The 27968-nt window shown below is 41.5% G+C and overlaps 1 protein-coding gene across 2 annotated transcripts in view; it reads right to left on the bottom strand.

Annotated features, from left to right (window-relative positions):
• KDM4C (lysine demethylase 4C) overlaps positions 1-27968 on the bottom strand; it is a 190452-nt gene that overhangs the window by 24924 nt on the left and 137560 nt on the right. For both annotated transcript variants that reach the window (XM_053372018.1, XM_053372015.1), the window contains one exon: positions 3779-3964. In XM_053372018.1, the coding sequence (XP_053227993.1) occupies positions 3779-3964 (186 nt within the window). The remainder of the gene's footprint in view (positions 1-3778; positions 3965-27968) is intronic.

Below are 27968 nucleotides of genomic sequence, written 5' to 3' on the forward strand. Positions count from 1 at the left end.
ACATACGCTTCAGGTTACAGACTCCGCTAACCCAGAAATAGTGTTTCAGGTTAAGAACTTTGTTTCAGGATAAGAACAGAAATCGTGTTCCGGTGGCGCGGCATCAGCAGGAGGCGCCATTAGCTAAAGTGGTGCTTCAGGTTAAGAAGAGTTTCAGGTTAAGTACGGACCTCCAGAACGAATTAAGTACTTAACCTGAGGTACCACTGTATATGCCAACATTAATAAAGCCTATGGCTATAGCCAGATAATAAAATGTAGAGAAAACAGGAAATGTTCAAATGTATAACTGGTTTAGAGAGGAAGATGTTTCAAAATTAGAAATCTACTTAGCTGGGAAAAAATGTGACATATGCAGACTGATTACCTGCCCTTTATTACCTAATGATTGTAACCTTTGAGAGCAGCAAACTATTCAATACATTCAGAGAACTAAATCGCGAGTACCTACAAGATGAATATATCAAAATACTTTGAAACACCTCAGTAAACGTTTTGGATTAAACCATGTCTCATTGCTTTAACACTGCAATACATAGTGGATTTGATTTTTAAAAGATGGGCCTTTATCAATATTCCGTTGTTGATTGTGGAATTATGGTTGTATATATAGGTGTGTCCTTGAAGAAATTCATATTACCTACACCTTGCCCTGTACTACTTAAATGCAAAGACCCCATTCTCTTCCTGCCAGCATGAAACCGTGGTAGCTAGGCATTGTATCTGCAGTGGTTAACCAGGGGTCACACCTAACCAGGTTTGGAACCAGAATGGCTCTTGCTGTACGGGTGAAAAATGGAACAAGCAGTCCAAGAAGAGTCCAGGGCCCCTGATGTCCACAGATCCCGAGTTCCCCTCTCACTTCTCAGCCCTGTGCATTGAAAGGGGTAAGTTATAATGAACTATATTATCAGGAAATAAGAGCAGAAGTGGTGCAGAATTAAGCAGTGGTCAGTAGCACTTGTAGCCAGGGCATCCTTGGGCAGCTGCTAGGGCCTCAACACATATGTAGATACTCTGCCCTGCCCCACCCCATCTTGGCATTCTCAGTAGCCCCAGTCAACTGGTTCTAGCCACCATTACATTTCCACAATGTCCCTAGCATAGCATTGCTCTGTGACATGGTATGAAATTAAAACTAAAGCTAGACCCAGCTGCCCACTGCTGTTTGGAACACTACCACCACCAGGTAAGCCTGACAAGGCCCAATGGTGAAGGAGAGGGACCCCCAAAGGATGCTTTGCCAAGGGACTCCTCAAACCTGAATCTAATATGTTTCAATGTTGAATGTGTAAGTTTATGTCTAGAGTCCACGGATAAAACAAACACCGTCAGACGTACTGCTGGGTAAGTGTTTAATGGTTCTTGTATTTGTATAAAACCTAATAAAAATGTGTGTGTGTTTTTAATAACCTAAATCTAGAACTTCTCATGGGTGAAATGTTCACTTACTCCAATTCATCGTGAATATAATTTGATTGTTTTGGTATGAGCCACTCCCGATGCTGAGCTGCCTTCAGCCTCACTGCAGCTTTTGCAAACCTGGTGCCCTCCCACTGTGCTGGCTGGAAGCTGTAGTCCAGAACAGCTGAAAGGCACCAGATTAGTAACTGTCCCTTCTATATATCTGCCTGCACACTTGACTCTTGGTGAGTCATTTAAGGATTTGTGGATCTGCTCCCATTTTTCCTGGACCTATGTTTGCCCTACATTTCACCTGGAAAGTCTGTGCTGCCCTACCTCTGGTGGCAACAGTTGCTGTGTGCAGTCCTCTGCTGGTGGATTGTGTTTGGGTTTTTTTGTTTTCTAAAAAAATGCAATTAAAAGTTCAAAAAACAGTAATTTACCCCAACGTGGAGAGTGCGTTAAGAGTTTTCAATTTCCCATCCCTGGAAAAATGTATCTCACAGAAAGTGTTATTGATAAACATGTTCCAAAAAAAGATTTTCTACCACAGAAGCCTAAGAATTTATAGATGCAAAGAATGCAATTTTTGATCAGAGGGACAGCTGTTATGCAAAGAACTGAATTAGATTAGATAAACATCTGTGGCATTTTCTGGATTACTGTGCAGGCTGCGGTTTGGACAGCACGATTTCTTTTGTGTAACATGAGCGATGAATGAACTAAGGTAGTCATATAAAAATATGAGCCACAGCAAATCACAATGAAGAAGAAAGGTAATCTTGGCCTTCTGTGTGGAAATGAAATACTATGAATAAGTATTATAAAGTTTTATCTTGCCTCCTATGTATGAGGACAGAAAGCAAACTTTTCTGTTATTTTTATAGTGATTATATAGGTCCTGGAAGACCTATGATAAATAACACATGTTATGGCACTTCAGCCCTTGGAAAGAAGGTCAACTTCACAGTCCTTAGAAAAACTGGCTTTGAAATAGTTCCCTTTTGACATGATAAAGTCTCGTCAAACCCACTGACTTTTATCCCTTGCTGCTGAAACATGTGGGAACAAGTAACAATGGCAGGCATGGCACTAAACCTACTGCAAATCGCTATGAGACTCTGAGTAGAAAGGTGAAGGACACTGGGACACAGGTGGTGTTTTCACCACTCCTTCCTTGTTGAAGGTCATGGCTTCAGAAGAGACAGAAGTACAGAGCAAGTGAATGACTGGCTACACAGAAGGTGTCATCAGGAAGTCTGTGATTTGTATATATCAGGCATGTCCAACTCCCAAGAGACTGCAATCTACTCCCACTATAAAAAAATGGCAGTTATCTACCCACTGGATTGACCAAAGTTTTTGAGTTTTTTGGGGGGAGGATTGTTCAGAGTTGTTGAGCTTTTTGGGGGGGGCTCCATCAGGATCATGCAATCGACCAGGGACGCCCCACGGTTGACAAGTAGATCGCAATCGACCGGTTGGACATGCCTGGTATATATGAAATGATCAATGGGGGGGGCTGCAGAGTTCTGGTCTGTGCCCAGTCTTGTTTAACTTCTTTATAAATGACTTGGCAGAAAGTGGGGGGGGGGGTGCTCATCAAATCTGCAGATGACACCAAACTGGGTGGGGTAGCTAATACCTGCCAACACAGAAACCAGATTCAAAAATAATTTTGACAGGATGGAGAATGGGGCGCTAACAACATGAATTTCAACAGAGATAAATGTGAAGTTCTGCATTTAGGCAGGAAGAATCAGATGAGACTACAGTATGGGAGAGACTTGACTTGATGGCAGTACATGTAAAAAGGGATCTAGGGGGTTTAGCAGACCACAAGCTATGAATGTGGTTCTACACTGTATGTAGTGTCCAGATCACAAGGAGGAATGGTAGAATCCTACAGCTTAATTTTATCCTACCTCAGAGCAAGACTGCGTTCATCAGTTTAAAGTGATATAGTGTGGATTTAATTTGAGCCAAGCCTTTCTCAGACTCAGGACTTGCTTTGAATGCCAGAGCTCAGCTCCGGATAATGAGATAATGAAACAATGAAGAGAGTTTCTTAAACTACATGCATTTGCTTAGCACCGAGCAAAAAGCCCTGACTTGTCTGGGCTTAGTATTTAAAAGAGTAACTCTCCTTCTATGAAATTAATTTACCACTGCACACAACTATCATTCATTGCCTTTCAAACCCAGTCCATACAGTCTTGGCATTTTCTCATTGTTCTGTGACAGCCAGGAACTAGCAAGCTTTTTAACCTGGTTCAGCCTAGTAGCAGTGTTCTTGTTTTTGAAAACACAGAAACAACAACATGGAATAAAATGGGGCGAAATAATACGGGAATTAAATTATGCAAATCCTTACCACATTTTGACTGATTTTGTGCCTGAAACATGTGATATAGACAACATAAGGCCAGTCATCTGGTTCCATCAGCACTCCTGCGGCATGAGCACATGTAACATGGAAAGAAGCTGGGCAACGACCGTAGGAACACTGGATGCAGGCGCCAGATATTTTCTTAATTCTTTGTCGGCAGAAGATACATTTCTGTAGGCACAAAAGGAGAATTTCTAATTAACTTCATTTTAGCTGCCAAGCAGGTACTTCTGTTTAATCAGCTATGCCTAAATTCACACATCTGTGTTCTTAAGACGGCACACATCTCTCACACACATTTTCGGATGCCTTTCCAAAGGAAGTTAAGCTTGGATGTGCTCTAAGACATCATGTATATTGAATCAGCTGTGTGAATTAGTACACAGTTAAATGCTTATGTTCAGTGGCAATTTTATCTATGTAGACTGAACTCATCATAAACAGAGAAGAGACATTAATGTAGCAGTGGGGCCTGGTTTTTTAATTTACATTTTCAAATCAGTGCTTACATTGTAAATATTGCTATTGATACCATTTTTAAAAAAAACAAACAACTGTATGTAAACCATCTTATGAGGGCAGTGTGTTTTATCTCCCCCCACTAAACGTAAGTAAACATAAATAGGATTGCACTGTTATTCTGGCACTTAGAAGACAGCAAGGTAGATACAAGGTGGATATGTTTCGGGTACGTATTCTGTCCTAAACTTTGAGGACAAAAGACATGGAGCTGATATCTCAAAACAAATGGGTAGAAGGTAGTTATATGGTAGAAGACAGTTGTGCTCCGAGCCCCAAAACCCATCCCTCATGGAAATAAAGACACAGTGGAGACAGAATTTAGTTTAAATGTTAATGGGCAAATTTTGGCCACAATTTTACTGAATACACAAATGTGACTGGTATTGACTTAGGCATTGGTATCAAAACTATATCTGGCTCCTGCCCCACCCTGCAGGAAGCCTGTAACGGTAAACAACCAGCAGGGGGATCTCCGTCAGTGTATATTGACTGGTGCTCACCCCTGGGGTCCTGGGGAGTCCTGGCATGGCCCTAGCCCCTCTCCGGGCTTCGGATGAGATCCAGACCCCCGGATTTCTTTAACCGAATATCCTATTCATTGGAGGGGCAGGTGATGGCCGCACCTCACCTCCCCACATTCCCCTAAACCAATGCCTAACCACCAAACCTTACAAAGTTGTGACATTTGCTAAGAGGTAGGCAAAAACCAAGTGGCCACAGCCAATCTGCCACATTGGGAAAAAATCCTACTCGGTCCCTGTTCCAAAACAGGCAACCAACCAAAGTCCAAAGCAAGGCCAAACACAACCTAATTAATGGGTGGGTGAGCGAGTGTTCGGCAGCGCGAAGCAAAAGGAGGTCCCTACGTCGCGCTGCCAAATAGATACCTCCAACCCCCAACCTTTGCCACGATGCCAATTGGCTAAAGGCCAGTGGCATAACTGTGGCACCGCCGGCTTGGAGTGGGGCAAGCCCCACCCACAATCCAGTTGGGGAAGAGTTTCAGGGGCCGAGCGCAACATGGACCCTCTGTTAGCAGGATCCAACTTCTCAAGATAATCTATACTGTAAAGCCCCTGTTAGTATTTCACGCCTCCAATGATGCAGATGAGATTGGTGTAAATCACATGCCTGTCTGGGAAGAGTGTGGGAACAGAAGACAGCCTTATCTCTTCTGCTGTATGTACTTATTGTACTGTACTTTTGCTTTTACTTGTGACCTGTTCTTCTCTCGGAGCTGGAGAGGGAAGACGCTATGCTTCCTTTGTCTGTACATAGTGTGTAAATAAATACGTAGATTAGCTCTACGATGTCTCCCACTTGTTGCTATGTTATGCTAGAAGATTAGTGTGCATATATCATTTGATACATGTCACTGAAACAGAAGGGAAATGCCTTTTCCAGAGCTGCACATACCAGAGGATGCTCGGTGTTCGGGGACTGAAGGGGTACCCCAGGGCATTTTCCAACAGCTCCAAGTGGTCTGCTAACAGGGTAACTCAAGAAATTCGAATTGTGTTTGGAAACCAACTGGGAGTCGGTTATGGTCTTTACTCATTGGCAAAATTTATTTCAGATGGCAGATTCCAGTTAGCAGCCTGGCCATCACATTCTGAATCAGTTGCTATTTCAGAAGCAACCTCACATATAACACGTCACTATAATCTAACCCAGATGTCAGGGTCAGCCACGTGAGGCAACTGTCTCAGGCAGCAGGGTCCCTGGGGGCAGCAGATCCCTATGTTACTCTTTCTCCCCTGCCTTGTTCCTAAATTCAATCTTCACTCGCCCTGTCCTCCCTGGTGGGAAGGAGGTGTGCCCAATTTTGGGGTTCTCCGATGCCAAAATGTCTTGGACTGGTCGTGCCAGATGTTATCAGGGAATGGATCACTCTGGAAAGATTGTTTTTAGAGAAGAGACTGCAGACTTGTGCACCAATCACACTGCTCTGAACCACGGACTCCACTTCAGTATCCATGTAATGCCAGGTCTAATAACACCTGCAAGCTGCAAACCTATTTCTTAAGGACTGCAATCCCAACCAGAACAAACTAGATACCACCACTTTCATCATTGTCAACTGAACCATCTACTGGAAGTAACTCTGTCTTATCTTAATTAAGTTTCAAATCAATTGTGTTTCAACTTATTATCCTCATTTTTGGGCTCCTCAGTAGAAAAGTAAAAATAGACCAAGCAACAAACAAATCTACCAATTTACTAAATTATATTTTCTAACATTAAGGAATGAGGGAGGTTGAGGGATTTTGCAAAACTGTAAATGCAGAAATTGCATTTGTTTTGCCATACTGCCACAGAAAAAAATGAAATGTAATAGCATTCTGTAATTATATACTTAAATTAAACCTATTTAAACCATTCTTAGGGGAAATGCAGTTAGCATGTCAAATTGATATGGATTTACATTTGATTCTATAAACTTTACATTTCCTGTTTGACACAAAAGGCAAAATGTTTCTTACTACAATGTATTCTTGCTGACTTCATACGCCTTTGAAAGCTGCAGTATCTCTGTAGCCTGCTGTTACTTTAAAAGGTAAGTGAATTTCTTCATGTCAGAGAATTAAAATACAGCATCCAATATGTTATATTATTTAATGTTTTCTAGATTATTTATTCACAGCAAACAATCAGTCACCAGAATTCCTTAAAATAAATTACCACCAATTAAAGGCAGGCCCCACTGTCCCCTTAGCCCAGGAATAGAGAACCTGTAGCCCACTAGGTGTTGTAGGACTCCAATTCCCATCAGCCCCAGCAAGCATAGCCAATGATCAGGAATGATGAGAGTTGTAGTCTAACTACATATGGAGGGTTGCAGGTTCCCCATCCCTGCCTTAATCACAATCATCATATATTTATCCAGGGCTTTTTTTAGCTGAAACTCTCCAAAACTCAGTTACAGCACCTCTTAGGTGGGTGCCATAGCATTATAAGAGAACGAACAAGGGATGCGTTCATGATGAGTTACGGCACTTCTTTTTCTAGAAAAATATCACTGCATTTATATCCTGCCTTTTTCCCTGAGAGGGGCTCAAGGCAGCTTACAAATTAAATAAGAAAAGCTAAAAACATTTTTTAAATCATTAAAAAACGGTTAAACATCAATAGAATTAAAAACTTTTAAGATCCAGTAAAAAGCTACACAAAATTACAATAAAAAGAGCACAGCACCGGCCCTTTCATTAAAAGCAGTCAGTTCCCAAAGTCTGTTGGAATAAGTCCTCACTTCTTTATTAAATAATTTGCTAGTTTCTTTTTTAATAGGATCTACAAGTTGCACCTGACCTGCAGAGAGGCCCATGAGTAGAGAAACACTTTCTGCTGTGGTTGTTACATGACTGAAGTCATGACATGTTGGTTGTGTTCCTTTGCATATCCTTTTATCCATTGGTTTACTCAAATCAGCACCCACAAGGCAGTGGCTCATGCTCTCGTCCAGTATAACTGCTTCCTAGTAACCAGGTTAGGTGTGTAAGTAGCCACTTCCTCCCACCAGAGTATTTCAACATAAATGTATTCATTTCTCTTCTTTTCTTTTCTTTTTTGCTTAAAACTTTTAATATGAAAATTCACTGGTGTACAAAAATACTATAATGTGACAAACTGTTCAAAATACTGGACTCAACTCTCCTGTTACGTGGCTGTAGAAAAACAAAAGCCAAAAGCCAAACTTGGTTAAGAAGCGGTGAAATGTGCATACTTCACACGCCACTGTCTACTCAGACCAAAAGGCATCTCCAGCTGGCCTCCCTGGGTTGCAGACTACTCTTGATGATGCACTAGAACAAACAAGTCCAATAAAAAGAGGACAATGTACTTAAATTTAAAGATGGTCACTATTCCAATGCATGGCGCAAATCCTCTTGCTCGTCCTACTACATCTTTCTTCTCCGGCCAGTGCTGACCTTGCATGTACGAGCCTTGGTCATCAACAGCGTTATTGTCACCCTTTGTCAAAACTTGATGTCTCCGTTTTGTTTTTCATGAATTTTCAAAACCCAATGCACTTTTGGGATTCCCCTTCTTTCAATCCTAAAGACCATGATTTCGCCCACTCCAATTGGCTCCTCAATGCGATTGGTTAAGAATAGAAGACCTCCTTTGTGATATGCAGGCTTCATACTGCACTAAGCATGGCCACAATGAGGCTTTCACTGCCCGTTGGATGGTAGCATTAATGTATTCTGAACTCACAGGAACAGGTTGACAGTGTTAGAATTTCTGCTCCATGATTGCAGTCATGAGATTTTTGTCTATCACATGACAGTGTATGTTTTGACTCCACAAGGTGGGAAGTGACGGAGACAGGATGCTTGTGTTACTGTGTTCTGTGAAGTGGGACTATTGTCCTTTGTTCTCTCTCTTTGCTATCTGATGCTAGAGAGAGAGGGAGCCATATTGCAATGCTCCATGTGTGTTTATATGTAAATAAAGCAGATTAGCCAAAATGCTGAGTTGCTGAGGACTATTACGCAAGCTGCAAAGACTCTGCGGATCCCTAAGTGTGCTGATGTCTGTTGGCATCGGTCGGTGTGATGTTCGGGTTGAAGAAAGCTTTTGAAGCTCCCAAACGATCGACCAGGAGGGAGAGAACATGCCAGTCGGGCATGTGTCTCTGCCAGGGTCCTACTCAAGTGTAAGACGAGCTCCTGACAGACAGGTGATCTTTTGAGCGGTAGCAAAAGGATGCCAGAATTTGCAAACCAAAGCAATGCTGCTAACTTACGTAATGATTACAGTGAACTTATATAAACAAATTGAAATAGCCTCTTTCAAACGAATTATTATTAAAAATATGACCCTACTGTGCAAGAGGCTTTTAAGAATTAAATATGGCACCTATTGTTTTCTAAGGCATTAATGTGGATAAGTGAAGATTTTAAAAATGCAATTGTGATTATCCATAGTCTTCTTTCCTAAACTCACTATGTTGCCTGGGCAATCTCTTTACCAGAAAAACAAAGCTCTCTCCTCCAAAGTTTCTTCCTACTTCCAGAGTTGTTCAAAGTATTATGAGGCAAACATATGTCAGACCCTCCAAGTGTCCCTATTTTCTAGGGACTGCCCCAGATTTACAGAATCTGTCTCGGTTTCTGATTTGATTCCAGAATATCCCACTTTTCCTTAGGACATCCCTATTTTCATCAGAGAAATGTTGAAGGGTATGGAGTTATATGAACCCCAACCCCCAAGCCAAGGAGATAAGTAACTGAACAATCTTTAGAAGACATCTGAAGGAAGTCCTTTACAGGGAAGTTTTAAAATGTTTAATGTTTTATTATGTTTTTATATATGCTGAAAGTCGCCCACCATGATAGGGGCAACCCAATCAGCTGGAAAGTGTATAAATAATAAAATTATTATTATTATTATATTATGATGATGATGGAATAGAACATCCCTATTTTCATTGGAGAAATGTTGGAGGGTATGGCATGTGACAAGCAGTCACACCAGCTTTCTCTGTATACCATGGAAAGAGAAGGATCACAATAGCATAGTTTTAATAGTGTGGGGATATGGAATTTTTATACTATTAAGCTGAAAACTCCCCCCTTGAGATGCTACCATGGACCTTCTACCAGCTGCAATTTTCATTGAATAGAACCAGCAACTGGCATGAAAAAATAATATTCTGGACAGCAATCTAATGTGAGGAAGCACGAAGCAGGTCCACTCATGCATGCTATGAGGAGTTCTGGATCGATAGTCAGGTGGCCCAGTGATATGAAAATGCATAGCAAACACCCCCAAAAGTAGCAAGATAATTATGATTCCTATCTATCCATCGCATTTATGAAATGTTCCTTCAAATATATAAAATTTACTCAGGGCCACAAACGTGTCTGTGTAGAAGTGACCCTATTTAGAAGGGACGGAGATCCTGCATGCAGTTCTGAACTGTTTCCCAGGAAGTTTCTTTATGGAATTCAGTTTCATCTCTGTATTTAACATACATGTGTATACATACACAACATTAACTATTTAATAGCAGACAGCATTTTAAAACAGATTTACTGAGATGCAGCTCTGAAAGGATTAAGTTCTGTGCAATATCCTACAAGCAATTTACTTTGCTGAGGAAAAATGCAAAGAATTCCTTTATCACAAACTGGGTGCCTGCATCTCTTAACCAATAAACCTTCCATCCTTCTGAGACTAGCTAGCTTGCCTGCTGATATCAATAAGCGAAAAGATAAATATTTTCTTTTCCCCTACAAACCTCAAAAGAGATAATTTAAATTAAAAACACACACACTCCTCCCCACCAAGAGAGATGGAAAGAGTCTTGAGACAGCCAGTCACATTTAAGACTTGCATGTTCAAATATTTAGAAACAGGAATCTTGTCAAACTTAAGACAGGGAACTCTGATGGTGATACAAATATTCATATCAAAATTTCATCTACCTTGAGGCTGGCCTAGTGGCATTTCAACTATGTGCTTCAATGTGTCTTAAAGATCTGAAATAGGAACCGACCAGAGTCCCTATGCTCTGGGCAGCAGGAGGCCATGGCAAATTATATAGGTGAATGCTCTCTGCTGCTGGGTAGGAGAAGGTTAACTTTCTGAAGTACACGGGTAATGGCAAGGGACACTTCCATTTGTCTTATCTGCTGAAGTGGAACACATTGCAGATGTAAATATCTTATGAGTGATGTGGACAATGTGGTTTAGGAAGCCTGTGCCACTAGGCACCATTTCTACATAATTCTCCAGTGAACCACAAAAAGTCACCCGTATGTTAGGCTTAAAGAAAGATGCCTTTATGAATTGCTAGAGGTGAATAATTCATGGATCATCAACTATTTTCACAAGAACAAGCCATAGTCCAGAAGGGGAGCCTGTCACATAGCAGCTTCCTTACTCCCCCGTGATGTTCCCTGGGGAGCAATCATAAATGGGCTTTGGTCATCCTTTCATACCCAGTTCCCCCCTGCCCATGAAGAGAAGCTACTGCATTATTTGAAGTGAGCTTAATCTTCCAGTTCATAGGAGACCCCACATTCAGATAACCATGTTATCTCCGAATCTGATCATACTCTATGATCAAAACAGCAAGGAAGGGTGAAAAGTCTCACTGAGATCTAAATGTAAAGTCAAATAGTAATAATAAATATTACTGGATTACCTTCTAAAAAGGTATGCGGCAATGCTGTTTGGAATTTTAAAGTATGCAAGCCTCACTTCCTGATTTACTCATATTTCTCTCCAAACTCACACGTAAGAAGTCACATCTGAAGTGAATTTGCACTTGTACATGGACCATAAAGAAGGCTGATCGCCGAAGAATTGACACTTTTGAATTATGGTGCTGGAGGAGACTCTTGAGAGTCCCATGGACTGCAAGAAGATCAAACCTCTCCATTCTGAAGGAAATCAGCCCTGAGTGCTCATGGAAGGACAGATCCTGAAGCTGAGACTCCAATACTTTGGCTACCTCATGATAAGAGAAGACTCCCTGGAAAAGACCCTGATGCTGGGAAAGATAGAGGGCACAAGGAGAAGGGGACAACAGAGGACAAGATGGTTGGACAGTGTTCTCGAAGCTACCAGCATGAGTTTGACCAAACTGCGGGAGGCAATGGAAGACAGGAGTGACTGGCGTGCTCTGGTCCATGAGGTCACGAAGAGTTGGACACGACTAAACGACTAAACAACAACATAGTTAACCCGACAGTATTCATCTCCTCTATTAGTCTCCCTTCTGGGGCCTACAGCAACCAAAGAAATGAATGGAATCCCTTGCAGCCATATACCTAATCTGTCTTCACATTACCCTATTGGAGAACAACTGTGTTTATGAACCTAACAATCCATAGTAATCAAGAATCTTAGTATTATTTAGATCCTAGCTCAACGTTTTTGTTTTTATTTTTTAAAAAACTCCAAGATAGCTGGGAAACAAGCATATAATGATTTTTGTTATCTGTGCAGCATCTTGTCTTTTGGAGAGTATATGGGATGTTAAGAGAGGGGTAGTACTTCTGACAGGGGACACATCATGCTCCTTCTGGCATAGTTTGTCCACCCTTCGTCCCCATCTTGCACTCAGCTCTCACCTGTGGCTGCTAGAAGCTGTCAGCATGCAACAGCGGCTGTACCTCAGGAACAGCTTCAACGGGCTGCTAAAACCAGGTGAGGGTAGCTGATGGGTCTCAAACCCTCATTGAGTTAGGGCTAATCTGGCTTCTGTTTTCTTACAACTTAGCTAGGGCTGCCATATGTCCGGGTTTTCCCCAGACATATCTGGGATTCGTCTGTCAGAAATAGCGTCCAGGAGGAATTTCCAAAAATCACTAAATGTCTGGGGAAACCTAGACGTATGGCAAGCCAAGTGTTGATTTTTTGGTAAATTTCCTTAAAAATTGCTCAAAAACCTCAACACAAAAACAAAACTCAACAACCTTTGTGTCCGGATTTTCACTTTTTTGAAATATGGATCAATGGTGGAGGAAAAGGCAGTTAAGAGGCAGGACCACGGAAATGTAGAGGACATGTCTACTGCAGTAACATATTGGTGCACAATCGCCTCAAGTAAAGATTCGAATAGTTCCATGACTATACTTGTAAGATATGTATTCACATAGACGTGGGTACAGACACATGAACAGATCTGGTAAAAGTTCTGAGGTTACCATGGAAGCAATATTCTTATTTTTATATATTTTAAAATACAGTTTGCTTGCTATGGACTTCTAGCATGAGCTCACTGACAGCTTGGGGAGTAGACAGATGAGGCATGGAAAATATTCTGAATTTGTTCATTTATCTTATTGAGACACGGGAAGAAGCAACAAATGGCCTGTATTTATAAAGGGGTGGGGAATAGGATGGGAAAACAAAGAATTTGAGCAGAAGAAAATTAGTTTTTAAATAATAGCTGTTATAGTTATTTTGAATATTTAGTCTACTACATAAATTGCAGTTGATTTTATAGTGCATTCCTGTACATGTCCACTGAGTTCCAAGGGCCTTACTAACAGGTGTGTATAAAATTAAATCTTTACTCACATCATGTAATATGAAAAACTACCAGTAGCTTTTGCTTTGGTTTTGTTACTTTTGATATCTTGTTATTTCAATGTCGCTTTTATATGGAGGTGATGGGTACATAGGATCCATTAATTAATTCAGATGGTTTATTGAAATTAGAAGGCCTCAAATAACCAGGATAGTGAAATTCTTGAATGATCTCCTGACAGTATCATCACACAAACAACCTCATTGATTGTCACTGGATGATTATTATTATTAACTTATTTTTAAAAAACAGGATGGAAAGTTTTAATGCAGTTAATGGAAATTTGGGAACAGACTCCACAACTGGAAATGGCATACTGGACAGAATTGATTGGTTACATTCTAAAAAGGTTTCTGTTGGACGGCTTGATAGAAGACATTTATTGCAGATCACAAAATGTAGTGATGAAACAGAAACATTCTACAGATTAATACTGGCTAGTGACATTGGTGTATTTTCCATTTTCCTGAAGCAATATGACATGGGTTATTTGCTTCAGCTATCTGTTTTTTATTGAACTGTTTCTTATCCCATATATCTTGTACATATCTTACATCCATCATGTTTTTGCTCTTAGATTTTAGGATGCAGTATCCTAGTTGACCAGACTGTGTTCTTTCAATAAAGAGGAGGAGGAAGAAGTCGAAAAATAATAGCAGTAGTAATTATTATAATGACTTTTTCTTGTTCTTCCAAAGGAGCCCAGGGCAGCTGGAAGGGGCTAATTACAACTTAGGCTTAGAAAAATGGTTGCCATCAGTTTCACCTAAAAAGGAAATCAAGAGGAAATGCTCAAGATTCCTGCTCAGTTGACACCTCTATGGAACACTGAAGGAAGACTTTAGATAAGACTAGTAATATTTCTTAAGGGGTTTCTCACATCCCTAAATTTGCTTCAATGTGAGGAGATAACTGACCTTTCGGTCCTCTGAATTTTGCAATATATAATAAAATATTGGATGTAAGTATAAAAGTGGGCAAAATTATATGCATGATGATGTAAGCAGCACAGTAAAATAGTCTTCTAATTGCAAAGCTATGCCTTCCTTTTTGCAGGTTATATAAACAGATGTTGAAGTATCCTAGTTAACAGATATTCACTATCAGGTGAGGCTCTGTATGATAAAGTGAGACACCTGCAACTAACCAGAACTGAAAGTGTAACACATAGTGGCACAGTGTGAGGAACCACGTATGCTGTGTTTTTTTAGCTGCTTTAAGAACAGAAGCAGAAATGTCCAAACAATATAGCTAGTAGGGAGAAACAGAAGCCCTTTTGTTTGGAAAAGAAGTAGACTTAGAAGTTGAGTCTTATTTGGGGGGTTTATAAATTTTCCTCAGCACAAGAAGAAATAGATATTTGCAAGCAACGCTAAGCAAAGGCTACAAGCAACTTCAGAACCATTACGATCTTTCAGGATAGTCAATTAATTTATGCTTCTTGATATATTTTCCAGCCTGTTATTTAGTGTTCTTTCGCCACCCAGCAACCCGCTTCTTTTCTGGGTGTTATTTAATTGACAGATAGAAAATCCTATTCATGCTAATTCCCAGCCTTAATCATAGTTAAAAGGAGGTTTGCAGACCTGAAACCCTAATTCAAGGGTGATTATGCAGTGTGTGGACTGGTGGCGTTTCCTTGCTTTCGACGCCTCTCCACTCCCAAAGGCTTCTGTACCACGGTTTGATGAGTATCGATTTCTGAGCTTTTGGGGCTTTACCCCTCCCCCCCTCATTCAGAAGGGAGTTTGGCAATCAAGATTTATGTCTTGATTACCGTATTTTTCGCACCATAGGACGCACTTTTCCCCCTCCAAAAATGAAGGGAAAATGTGTGTGCGTCCTATGGTGCGAATGCAGGCATTCGCTGAAGCCTGGAGAGTGAGAGGGGTCGGTGCGCACCGACCCCTCACGCTCTCCAGGCTTCGCGGACCTCTCCGCAAACAGCGGGAGCGGTCCCGCTGCTTGCGGAGAGTTGCCAGCATGCCGAAGCCTGGGCGCGCTGAGCTCAGCGCGCCCAGGCTTCGCGGATCTCTCCGCAAGCAGCGGGAGCGCTCCCGCTGCTTGCGGAGACTTGCCTGCATGCCGAAGCCTGCGCGCGCTGAGCTCAGCGCGCCCAGGCTTCGCGGATCTCTCCGCAAGCAGCGGGAGCGGTCCCGCTGCTTGCGGAGACTTGCCTGCATGCCGAAGCCTGCGCGCGCTGAGATCAGCGCGCCCAGGCTTCGCGGACCTCTCCGCAAACAGCGGGAGCGGTCCCGCTGCTTGCGGAGAGTTGCCAGCATGCGGAAGCCTGCGCGCGCTGAGACCAGCGCGCCCAGGCTTTGCGGACCTCTCCGCAAACAGTGGGAGCGGTCCCGCTGCTTGCGGAGAGTTGCCAGCATGCGGAAGCCTGCGCGCGCTGAGCTCAGCGCGCCCAGGCTTCGCGGATCTCTCCGCAAGCAGCGGGAGCGGTCCCGCTGCTTGCGGAGACTTGCCTGCATGCCGAAGCCTGCGCGCGCTGAGCTCAGCGCGCCCAGGCTTCGCGGATCTCTCCGCAAGCAGCGGGAGCGGTCCCGCTGCTTGCGGAGACTTGCCTGCATGCCGAAGCCTGCGCGCGCTGAGATCAGCGCGCCCAGGCTTCGCGGATCTCTCCGCAAGCAGCGGGAGCGGTCCCGCTGCTTGCGGAGACTTGCCTGCATGCCGAAGCCTGCGCGCGCTGAGCTCAGCGCGCCCAGGCTTCGCGGATCTCTCCGCAAGCAGCGGGAGCAGTCCCGCTGCTTGCGGAGACTTGCCTGCATGCCGAAGCCTGCGCGCGCTGAGCTCAGCGCGCCCAGGCTTCGCGGACCTCTCCGCAAGCGGTGGGAGCGCTCCCACGGCTTGCAGAGAGCTGCCTGTTTGGGGGCTGGGGTCGGGGGAAGCTTCCCCCGCCCCAGCCCCGCGCCTGGGGGGAAAATAATTTTCCCCCTTTATTTCCCCCCAAAAAAACTGGGTGCGCCCTATGGTCCGGTGCGCCCTATGGTGCGAAAAATACGGTACCTCGTCACTGCATAATTATCTCTGCTGGCAGGAGTGCCAGCAGCAGATATCTAGTCTGCCATGATTCCTCCCCGGAAGTCAGTAGGATCAATAAAGAAATTTCAACAGTGCCAATTTTCGGGTTAATGGTCCCAGGATGTGTCAAAGTCAGTGTTGTACAGGACACCAGTTAATTTGCTTGCATTTTCTCAGATTTACTGGGTATATGTGACAAGCCCCTCCTATACACTGTTTGTATGCCTCTCTTGCTGTCGACTTAAAGCATATTCAATACTACAAATGGGATATGGGTTAATCTTTTAGAAATATTCTGTTTCTAATAAGATGGTTTATATATCCTGGATGGAAGGAGAGAATTGTGTAGTTCCCTCATGTTTGAGATACTTGAGAACCTCGTGTGGGGAAATTCTGAAATGCACAACTTCCACTTTCTATTTCAATGCTTCTGTGTAATGTGCAAAGCCTGTAGAGGAGGGTTCATACAAAGTAACTTTACTTATTGTAAATATATATTTGCCCTCTATGTTTATATAGATGAAAATGCTTCAAGGATAAACAAAATGTTCAGCGTTGGGGATGTGTTCAGCTATTTCTGACTACAGGAATTTTGGCACTTGATTCAGTGTAGCTCGGTCCTCATTCTTTTTAAAGCAACAACAGTGACTTCAGATTTGTTGGCTGTGTGGTCTGCTGCAAGTGTTTGACAGAGTTGCCAGCTTTAAGACTATTCCCTAAAGGTTCTCCTGCCCTGGAGGTATTTGGAACTAAAGCTTTGAGTAATCTGGAGCTAAGAATGACAACTGAATAATGAGCTGAGCTGTAAGTAATCAGGCAAATGTCTGCATTGGATGTGGCTTTTTACTTACAAATCTTTCAGCGACCCCAGAAGGTGTATTCTGGAATCATTTTAATGAACCAGATGCAAGGCACTGAAGGAAAGAGACGTGCAAGCTATACGTGACTTTTATAATTTTATTTTTTAATCCATCCTCTCAACTCCTGCTGCCGTCAGTGCCATTTTTAGTGTCAAGAACTATGATTGACTGGACTGCAGCAAGAGATATTTCAGGGCTATTTCAATTTGATTAGCTATGTTTGCTTCTTCCCATGATGGAAAGAATAAATAGGCACTTCTGGAGATTGTCAATGACCAGAATATACAGCCTGTGATGCATCCAGGCTCTATTGAGATAGAGTAAGCAACAGTAACTGTTTGCATTATTGATCTTCAGTTTAAGATCCCGGTTGGTATCATATCTTGCTTTGGTGTGGGTCTGTTCCTCACAATCCCTTTTGCACTGAGGTAAAGATATATGAGAAGGACACGAAAGGCACAAACATTTCCTCCTCCTTGTTTAAAAGAAGGAAGTCATAAACTAATCTTACTCTAATTAATCTTTCTTTCATCAAATTTTCCCCCGCCCCCACCGCCAGATAGTATGGTTCCACATTATACTTTCATATGAGAATCTGATGTATGTATGTACATATACCGGTACACACACAAACAAACACACTCTTGTACTACTATATCCAAAACACTGCAATCCACCCCCCTTTCCAGTGTCCCTCCTCTTCATTGACAGGACACAAGCCGGCCTGCAACATCTACAATGAGAATGCTGCCCAAAGCCATGAGCCAATATGTCTCCATGTTAGTTTTCTTATCGTGATCAGAGCCAAATCCTATCTCAGTCTCTGGTGCATTTCCCACCAAATAGGCAAAGCTATAAAGCTGTTATGTATGCACATTCACAAATTTATTGAAAATCTACTTATCTTTACGATTCGTATGTTGTGCATTTTGATATGAGAAGGGGGGGGAAATATTTTACAGAGCAATTAAAGCTATTGTGATATCTACATTTACCGACAAATTATAATTACTCACAAGGACAAAAGTTGCCCCAAGGCACTAAAGTTGGCTTCTGATAGATCTCTAAGTAGGCTGCCTTTGATCTTCCAACCTCATACTAAAGACGCTTATAATCAAAATCTTTGAGGGCTGTCGGGAACAACAAAATCTCAGGATCTCACATAGTATTTGGACTGGGAAACCAAACGCTTAACTACTTGAAGGCAATAGTGTTGTATATTACACCATCTTTGAAGTCCTCTTTAATGTGCTTAAATACAGATGTAGCAACTTAATCATAGAAATAGTGGTTTATAATTATTATTTTGCTTTGAGTCTCTCTTTTCTATAACATTAACTTTCTTTTGAGTCTAAATCTGAGAGCCAGAGTGGTCTAAGAGTCTTGGACTGAGACCCGGGAGACCAGGGTTCTAGTCTCTACTCAGCCATGAAATTCACTGAGTGAACTTGCACCAATCACTATCTCTCAGCCTAACCTACGTCATGCGGCTGTTGTGAGGATAAACCAGGGACATTAAGAACCATGTACACCACCTTTGAGCGCCTTATGGAAAGGTGGGATATAAATGTAATAAATGAGAGAGAGAGAGAGAGAGAGAGAGAGAGAGAGAGAGAGAGAGAGAGAAAGGGATTTAAAAACCTTTGGCCAACTGGAAGTCAAGCTTTGTCATGAACTCTAGCTATCAGAACAATCATAGTTGTCCAAAAACAGCCTTGCTATTTCTTTGCTAATGAAAAAGATGCATATCACAAATATATTTTACCAATGGGACAAAAATACTTTGACATTCCACATTATTTCCAAAAAAAGCCCTCATCTATAGAACATAATCTGTGTTTATCCAGCTCAAGGAATTATGAACTCACCCAAGCTGTCTCAACTCCCCATGTTAATTTAAAATGCAGTTTATGTCCTATATTTTAATAGGCTTTTTGTAGAGTCTTGCTGTCCCCAGGGTATAGCAATAAGTTCACAATCTTTTTCAGATTTGCTCTGCACTTCCTTCTCACTGAGGTATCCTGTTAGACAACCTTGACCAGGGTTTTCCCCATGCAGACTCTTCAGCAGGGGTAGATCTTGAACAGCTGCTTTGCCTAACAGTGTTGATTTGATTTTTGGTCAGCTGGATGCCTAGGGATGCGATTTCATTTCAGCATCTTCCCACAGGAAGTGCTGTTCACAGGAAGGCCTGCTCACCTCCATCTTATGCTTTGGGCCCAGTTCATCATCACCCACCTGGAACCAATTAGAAAGCCTGGTTGGTCATCTTCTAGCTCACTGTTTCCACCCCAAGGACAGGCTCATCCCATCATGCTACAATTTTAATAACTGTAAATACTCTACAGTATTTCAGGTATGTGAAAAGGTCAGAAGGGACTACCGTAATTGCCTAATGATTCTAATTTCCTGCACAACACAAGTGATTTCCTGCAGTAATTTTTGCAGTAGGACAGAGCTCTTCCCTGTTTTGCATGTACTGCACAAACACATTTTGAGCATTTGAATACTCATTCAGTAAAATTTATATGCATCTAGTACTTAATATAAACAAACTATGGAGACAGCCACTGTGCTACTTCATATTTCACACATTCTATATAATTCTTTTTGACCAAACTGCGGGAGGCAGTGGAAGACAGAAGTGCCGGGCGTGCTCTGGTCCATGGGGTAACGAAGAGTCGGACACGACTAAACGACTAAACAACAACAATATAATTCTTAGTTGCAGTTTTCCAACAGAAAGTCCAGTCACATCTCCCACCTCCGGAATCCTAGGGACCATTCCAACCAACTTTGCTGAGGGCATTCAAAAGCTGAAGCCAATCACTGCCACTTAATGAGGGTGCCTGTAGGATCCACATGTTTGCCACTGTGTTTGTTGTGCCCATGCTTCACATTTCTAGGCAAAAAAGTCTTATGAACAGCTATACAACTAAACATGTCATGTGCTCCCAAGACAACTTCTGTTCAAATATATGTCTTTAAATATTAGAAATTGCTACTATTACATAAAGGATGTGAAGATCTTGCTAAGGTGGTGTTTTTACGCATTGTGTTTTATTGCATTCCTAAGTAGGATAGTGATGATCAGTAAGAGCCCACACACTAAAAGTAAATAAAAGCAAGCCATATTCTTTATCTGTAATGCTTCTTCAAAGGCTGTTAGATTTGATGGCCTGAAAACTAGCGCCTATTTAAGGTTGTTGTTGTTTTTCAAATTGCCCAAGTCATCCAACAAAGAGGTTGGGCTTGTCATAATAAACTAGACCTCTCAGCACCAACTACTTTTTAATGACAACTCAGTGATATCCCTTGGCAACAGCAGCAAAATGGGAATTACTGTGCCCTAAGTGCATCACACCAGTGTTTCAAAATGCAGAACTCTTGTATATTTCAGTAAAGTGCAGCAGTTGTATCGATACAAAAAGAACAAAATGGACAGGTGTGGATAAGAAGGTAAGATAAGCAAATATGAGGATGGAAACCTAACGCTATATGGGAAGAAGACAACATAGATAAGAAAGTAGAGAAAACATAAATAGAAATAAAGTACTGGTAGTGATAAGAATTTAAATAATTAACCATAGCATCTTCACAAGTAGGGTAATTCTGGATTCTTGTCTCAACTGTTTCATTTTTATCTCCAAAATGGCAATATTCACACATTTATAGCCCAGGGTTTTGAAATGATATCCTAAGCACATTGAGGGATGGGCAGGCAACTACATTTTCATACATTGGCAGAGAGACTTTCTTAATTTTGAGTCTTTCATCTTGCAACTCATGGAAGTTTATTTTCTGAACTAAATGCATGACAGGTGTAATCACACAACCTTAAAAAGCTGCCATTTTTTTAAAGCACATAGCTGCTGACCTGTTTAGTGCTAATCACAATATAAATGTTTCAAATCAGTTTAGGGCAGGCTTCCTCAAACTCGGCCCTCCAGATGTTTGAGACTACAATTCCCATCATCCCTGACCACTGGTCTTGCTAGCTAGGGATCATGGGAGTTGTAGGCCAAAACATCTGGAGGGCCGAATTTGAGGAAGCCTGGTTTAGGGTAATGTAAGAACGGAAAGAGTGAATTATGAAGTTATGACTTTAAAAGACAAATAATTTTCTAACTATGATAAAAAGCAAATCATAAATGTAAGGAGTACCTTTCCTAAGCTCCCATAGTTCTTCCCATCTTCCCAATCACTCATAACCACCTTCAAAGTGCACAGTGATATATCTAGGATTGGAGTGCAAGAGTATTTTTGCTATGAAGATGGTTGGGGGGGAAATAAAGAGGAAATAAAAAGCCCGAGCTTCCCCCAACCCCAGCCCCCAGGACAGGCAGCCCTCCGCAAGCCGTGTAGGCAGCTCTTCACAAGCCGTGGAAGAGCTGCACAACTTCGTGCAGCCCTCCCACGGCTTGCAGAGAGCTGCCCGAAGCCTGGGAGGCGCCGAGCTCAGTGCGCTCCCAGGCTTCGGGGTGCAGGCAGCTCTTCACAAGCCGTGGGAGAGCTGCGCGACTTCGCACAGCCCTCCCATGGCTTGCGGAGAGCTGCGCGAAGCCCAAAGCCTGGGGGCGCTGAGCTCAGCGCGCCCCCAGGCTTCGGGGTGCAGGCAGCTCTCCACAAGTCGCGCAGCTCTCCCATGGCTTGCAGATGGCTTCCTGAAGCCTGGAGAGCAAGAGGGGTCGGTGCGCACCGACCCCTCTTGCTCTTCAGGCTTCAGCGAAAGCCTGCATTCGCCCCATAGGACACACACACATTTCCCCTTCATTTTTGGAGGGGGAAAAGTGTGTCCTATAGGGCAAAAAATACGGTAATTTCTACGGTTGCTTGGCTTCATCAGAGAGCAAGCCTGTGAGACTGCACAGCAAAACCTACATCCAAAGCTCTGTCAGATAGCTATAGCAGGGGTGGAAAGTGAAGTAGCTTTCTCTCTATTTTTCCTTCCCTTTTAAACAAAATCCTTCCCATTGACTTCAATGGGAGAAAGGTTTGAGGCCCTTTGAAGGTGAGGTGACTAATATGCCTTAGGCTTCTGCAAAGTGGCCTTCCCAGTTTCCTTCCCACCAGGAGCAGGAAAGCTCCATGGATGCACAAGGAGAACCTCAGAGGTACCTAAGTTGGTTAGAGCGTGGTGCTGATAACACCAAGGTTTGATCCTTCTATAGGACAGCTGCATATTCCTGATCCTCAAGGTCCTTTCCAACTCGCTGATTCTATGGTATGAGTGCCATACCAGTTTTTAGATGATGCTATGATTGCTTTGCCAGCATTGCAACAGGATTGGATCATGTGTGTTACCAAAAGGCAAAGCCAAAACAGTATATAGATGCTTTTTGATTAATTAGAATCTTCATGCAGAAGCAAGTTCCTCTGAGTTCAGTTGGACTTCAGCCAACCTTCTCAGGATTGCAGTGCGGTATTTTGCTAACAATACATATATATATTTAATAAAGACAAGGGTGACCTTTGAAAGATATATAAAATCAGCCGAGACAATATCTGCCTGATGGAAAGCTGTGATATAAGCACAACTTTCTAAGAGGAAAGCAACTTACAAAGATATGTGGTTTGTTGATTTTCATAAAGATATCAGGGCTGATTTATTACATTTCAGAACACTTAAGAGTTTTGAGCATTAAATATGGGTCAAGAATCTCTAAACATGTCAAGAACCGACATTCATTAAAATAAATCACGCAAAATGACACTTGTATTATAAGTTATGACACTACCATGGTTCTAATAAATAAAGAATGAGAAACTTTCACAGGAAAAATATCTCCCTGTACTATGCCGCATATTTTGACATCGTCAATTCATCATTGTAGAAGTCAGGCAGAGCACAGTCTGCTGTAGTCAGGAAGCTCATTACCTCATTAAAAATTATAGCAGGTCTAGAACTCGACTTTTTTGTTTAGTTACTTATTTTTGTTGAAATAAGAGAACAGAATAATAATTGTTTTGCTTCTCTGTACCATCTGAACATGACTATTAGGCTGCAGTTGAAGAGCAGATGGATAGGTTTTATAGCTGATCTAAAGTGAAGTATATATACTTCTATAACTAATATGACAGGTGGTACATAAATCTACCTTATGACTGCATGGAAACTTGAGATCAATTCAATCAATAGCACCCACCCCCCATACACAAAATTATCATAATGGGAGGCAGAGAATGGGGAGAAGCCTGTTGTTCCACTCCATCCTGCATGTCCTTGTTACTGTCCCTGCAGCCTCCCACACATTGGGAGCTGAACTTCTGCCTGTTGAACTCAAGCTGAACCCACACAATTTAGAAACCTGGTCATCTGTAGTTCCAAATCACACAGGAGCCTATTTGCGCAGAAAAGGCTGAAGTGCTGCTGAAATTCCCTAAATATATACCCAGCATCAATTCCTATATCGTACATGGCTTGTGCAAAAGTGGTAGTCAATTGCATTCATACTGTTCATTTCATTTGTCGCAACAATACAAATTGAATTTTTCAACATGAGATGTTTCCAGTGTATATATTTAGAAACAAATTTCAGAAGCCTAGGGAAATAGTGCTGCTTTTAGAGATACTGTGGCAAGCCATACAGTACAGCTGTAAGTCTAGAGCACCTTTCAAATGCCTAAGAATGCTCTTGCCATGTGCAAACTGACTTTGACAAACGACTAATGTTCTACCTTTTTCTGAAGCCTTTCATGCTCTGCCTCCCCTCTGTCCTTATACATTGTCCTTGCACCTGTTCATATCTTCTCCACTACTGTGCATTTTTACTCTGAAGCTTTATTATTTTGCTTACCAGGAAACTATACCGTTCCTGCAATGCAAATTGTCTTCTGGTTAGGATCTGTGCATGGTAAACCCTTATTCAATTGCTTTTGTGTAATTCTCCAACCTTAAAACACACATCCATAACGGTTCGCATAATTTACAAAGGTGGAGCTTGTGGAAGAATAATTCTACTTTACATTCTTGTTGCTATTGGTGAATTATTCTAAGATGTTCGTTCAGTCTCTCTCTCTCTGTAAAACACATCATTTTGTAGAATGAGTATCACATTTCTGACTAATTTTAAGAGATGTGTACAGTATTTTAAACGAAATCCATTTGAGGGAAGGTGGGCAAGTGTAACGTAACTGTTCAGGAGTATTTATTTAGTACATATTTGTTATGGAAAGGAACTTCAAAACAGCATAAAACGGTATTTGTAAAAATGTGCAGTCAGCAGCAGCTTCTGCTGCTATCTAATAATATGTTAGTCACAGTTTTCCAGCAACAAAGGTGTGGAACCAATCTGTTAGCAAACTAATTCACTCTGGATATCACTCAGCAATATTATCTGTAGCAAGTGGGGGCAATATAGGCAATGCTGTGATGAGAGGAGCACTTGGCTATTCCGACTGAGCTGAGCTGGAACTGGATTTAAGAAATTAAGACTATTTTTGCTGCATTACGTTATAATGCTGAATTATTGTAAGTTTATTAAGTAAGTCATGTAATAAACAGCAGGTTACTATTGATCACTGAAACAATAGCCAAGTTGTTCCAACGGTAACTTCACTTTATTCTGATTTTGAAATAAACAGTCAAATAAATCCTCCTCTAGCTTTCCAACAGCTGTGCATTTGCTGCACAATCCTTGCAAATAAGTTCCATCACATTTAATGGGCCAACCTTCAGCAAAGAGTGCAAAGAATTGCAGCCTTAGGCTGTGATCCTAACCCTAATTTCGTGGAAGTAAACACCACTGAATTCAATAGGACTTCCTTCTAAACTGGCATAGTTAGGATTGTGCTGTTTATCTTCTTCATGGCAAATGATTGTAAGCTTCTAATAAATTAATTGTTTAATAATAATCAGAATGAATGCTGCACATTAAGTACTCACATCTATTGATTTTTTTATTACAAATATATTATAAGTGGCCTTAACACCAGCCAAAGTATCCATGCCTATGAACAAAGCTGGGATGTAACTCTGAGCAAGCAGCTCATTAGAAACTAATCATACAAAACTGAGTGACAGAGAAAGCGGGGGGGGGGACTTTAGTTATTCTGTGTAGACTCCTTAATTAATGTAAGTTCATTTGATATACATTTGATATACATAGATAGATGGGGCTCCATACACCCAAACACTGAAAAAGCAAAGTGATGAAATTTGTTTTGAACTGGTATTTTCTGTACCTTTATTTCATTCTTTTGATCATTTGAAACCTAGAATAGGTTTAATGGAATGCACGAAAGCTCATACCAATGCAGTGGTACCTCGGGTTAAGAACTTAATTCATTCTGGAGGTCTGTTCTTAACCTGAAACTGTTCTTAACCTGAAGCACCACTTTAGCTAATGGGAACTCCCGCTGCCGCTGCGCCGTCACTGTGCGATTTCTGTTCTCATCCTGAAGCAAAGTTCTTAACCCGAGGTACTATTTCTGGGTTAGCGGAGTCTGTAACCTGAAGTGTCTGTAACCCAAGGTACTACTGTAACAAACTTAGTTGGTCTCTAAGGTGTTACTGGAAGGATTTTTTTTATTTTGTTTCGACTACGGCAGACCAACACGGCTACCTACCTGTAACTAATTCTTTTGCATTTACTTTTACAGATTCAGTTTCCAAAAGGTATTTATAGTTATAGCAAGAACAAAACTCAGCTACCTCTCATGGGTAGTTGGTAGGGAATTTATCCACAGGTCCCAGTTTGGACATGCTAAGCCACAGTGCAATAGTAAAAAGGACTGGGGGGGGGGGGAGCAAAGAGTCTTGGTAAGACATGGTTTGGCTCACCATGTTGCGCAAATCAGATCATTCAGTAGATATAGCCTGTAATGCACATAATTTAGACAACCATTTATTACAACTCTATAGGGATAGTAGTATAAGCACATAAAATTGGGAAACACTGGCCTGCAAATACTCCAATTGGAGAACAGCCTTTAACAAAGGTGTCTTGGACTCTGAAGAAGCACGAACTCAGGACGAAACTCAGGAGAAGCGAGCTAAAAGTAAGGCACATTTGGCAAATCCTCACCGTGATCAACTCCTGCCCAGAAACCTATGTCCCCACTGTGGAAGGACGTGTGGATCCAAAACTGGCCTCCACAGTCACTCATGGGCACACTGCTAAGACTGCCTTCATGGAAGACAATCTTACTCGGCTACGAATGATCGCCAAAAAGATAGGGATAGTGGCAAAAGGCTGTATGATAACATATATTTTGTGTGGTTTAACGGATCCATATATATTTAACTAACATAATAAATAGTGGTGGGTTAGTCGGCTATAGGATCTTCTGTATTTTAGCAAATCTCTAATTGAAAAAAAGAAGAAGCGTTTATTCCTCATCAAACTATTTTAATATAATTTTAAAAACATTTTAGAAATATGGTTAAACACGCCTGAGTGCTCTCCCCTAAAACAGAAAATGTGTGAAAGTCAGCTAGTTAATGTGTAAGTTAATGTTCAGTATAATGACTTTCCTTGATTTTACCGCCTGCAGCAATATTTTTTAAAATTGCTGAAAGTTAATCAATACTTGCTTATATTTCAAGAATTGCATGACAACAGTGGTATGCATCACTGTCAAGCATTTTTCTACAACTAGAAACAAGGGCCTCTATAAACCTTCTAATTTTTATACAAAATTAGATCAAACAGAATGGGCAAGATTTTAGTTCTACTTTAAATAATAGTAATATTTAAAATATTTCAGAAGATGAAATGCCTGCGCTTTTAAGTCATATTTGTCCAGTGTGAAGATTCCATTCTTTATACAGGCATGCCACCGTGAAATCTCTATTTTTTGAACTGATTTCCCCTTTCAAGGGTCAAGACTATAATCTTTGGCTTTCAAGCTTACTGTTATCTGCCTTCAGGTGTGAATTTTCAAGCAAATACGTTTCTGCATATAACACTTTAGCCTTAGCCAGATACTGAAAGGCTTGTAGATCAGTCATCATCACTGTGTAATTCTATTTTCAAAATAATATTTCTCACTCAGGATATACTCATGCTTGTATTGGATTCACTTCTCAAATACAAATTTGAGGTAATCAAAAGCCCAAGGGCAACTTCAGTCTTTCTAAAACTCATTTTCTACCTCTGTTTGAAGAAATAGATCTGAAATGTAAAAATAATAGGAAACTATGTGGCGGGGGGGCCACCATTGGTCAAGGTACAGACAGATGTACAAATTCCTGTGCCATTTACTCTGCTGAAAACCAAGAGGAATTTAAAAACAGAAATAAAACAATGCTGACATAATGGCAGAATCAGACCTAGAGGTTTGTATCGAATTATTGTTTTAGCCACAGCTATCAGACCTATTCATACATATACACATATACTTTTCAACATTCTGTGGAGCGCTGAGTTACATTTTATAACAGACATCAATCCAGTACGATCTCACAATCGTGGTGGCCTGTGCTAAGCAACCATAAAATTGGAGAAGTAATGTGCAAATTCTCACAAGGTTGCGGAGAAAGTTAGATTGCTCAACAGAGCTTTTATAGACATTTGGTCTGTACATGATTTAGTGTGTAAAACGGTGGTCACTGTCCTTTCAGTATGGATGAACTGTAAACTGTATTGTAACAAAATGCTAATGCATATTGTAATGGTTCTAGGGGTTGCTCGTGCGTAAATCGACGCCACACCTGGCTAGGTTACCTGGGTGAACCCTTTCTGTCCGGACAGCCACTCACCCGTGGCTGTCT

Source organism: Podarcis raffonei, chromosome 17 (assembly GCF_027172205.1).
Source record: "Podarcis raffonei isolate rPodRaf1 chromosome 17, rPodRaf1.pri, whole genome shotgun sequence".
Taxonomy (NCBI): Eukaryota; Metazoa; Chordata; class Lepidosauria; order Squamata; family Lacertidae; genus Podarcis; species Podarcis raffonei.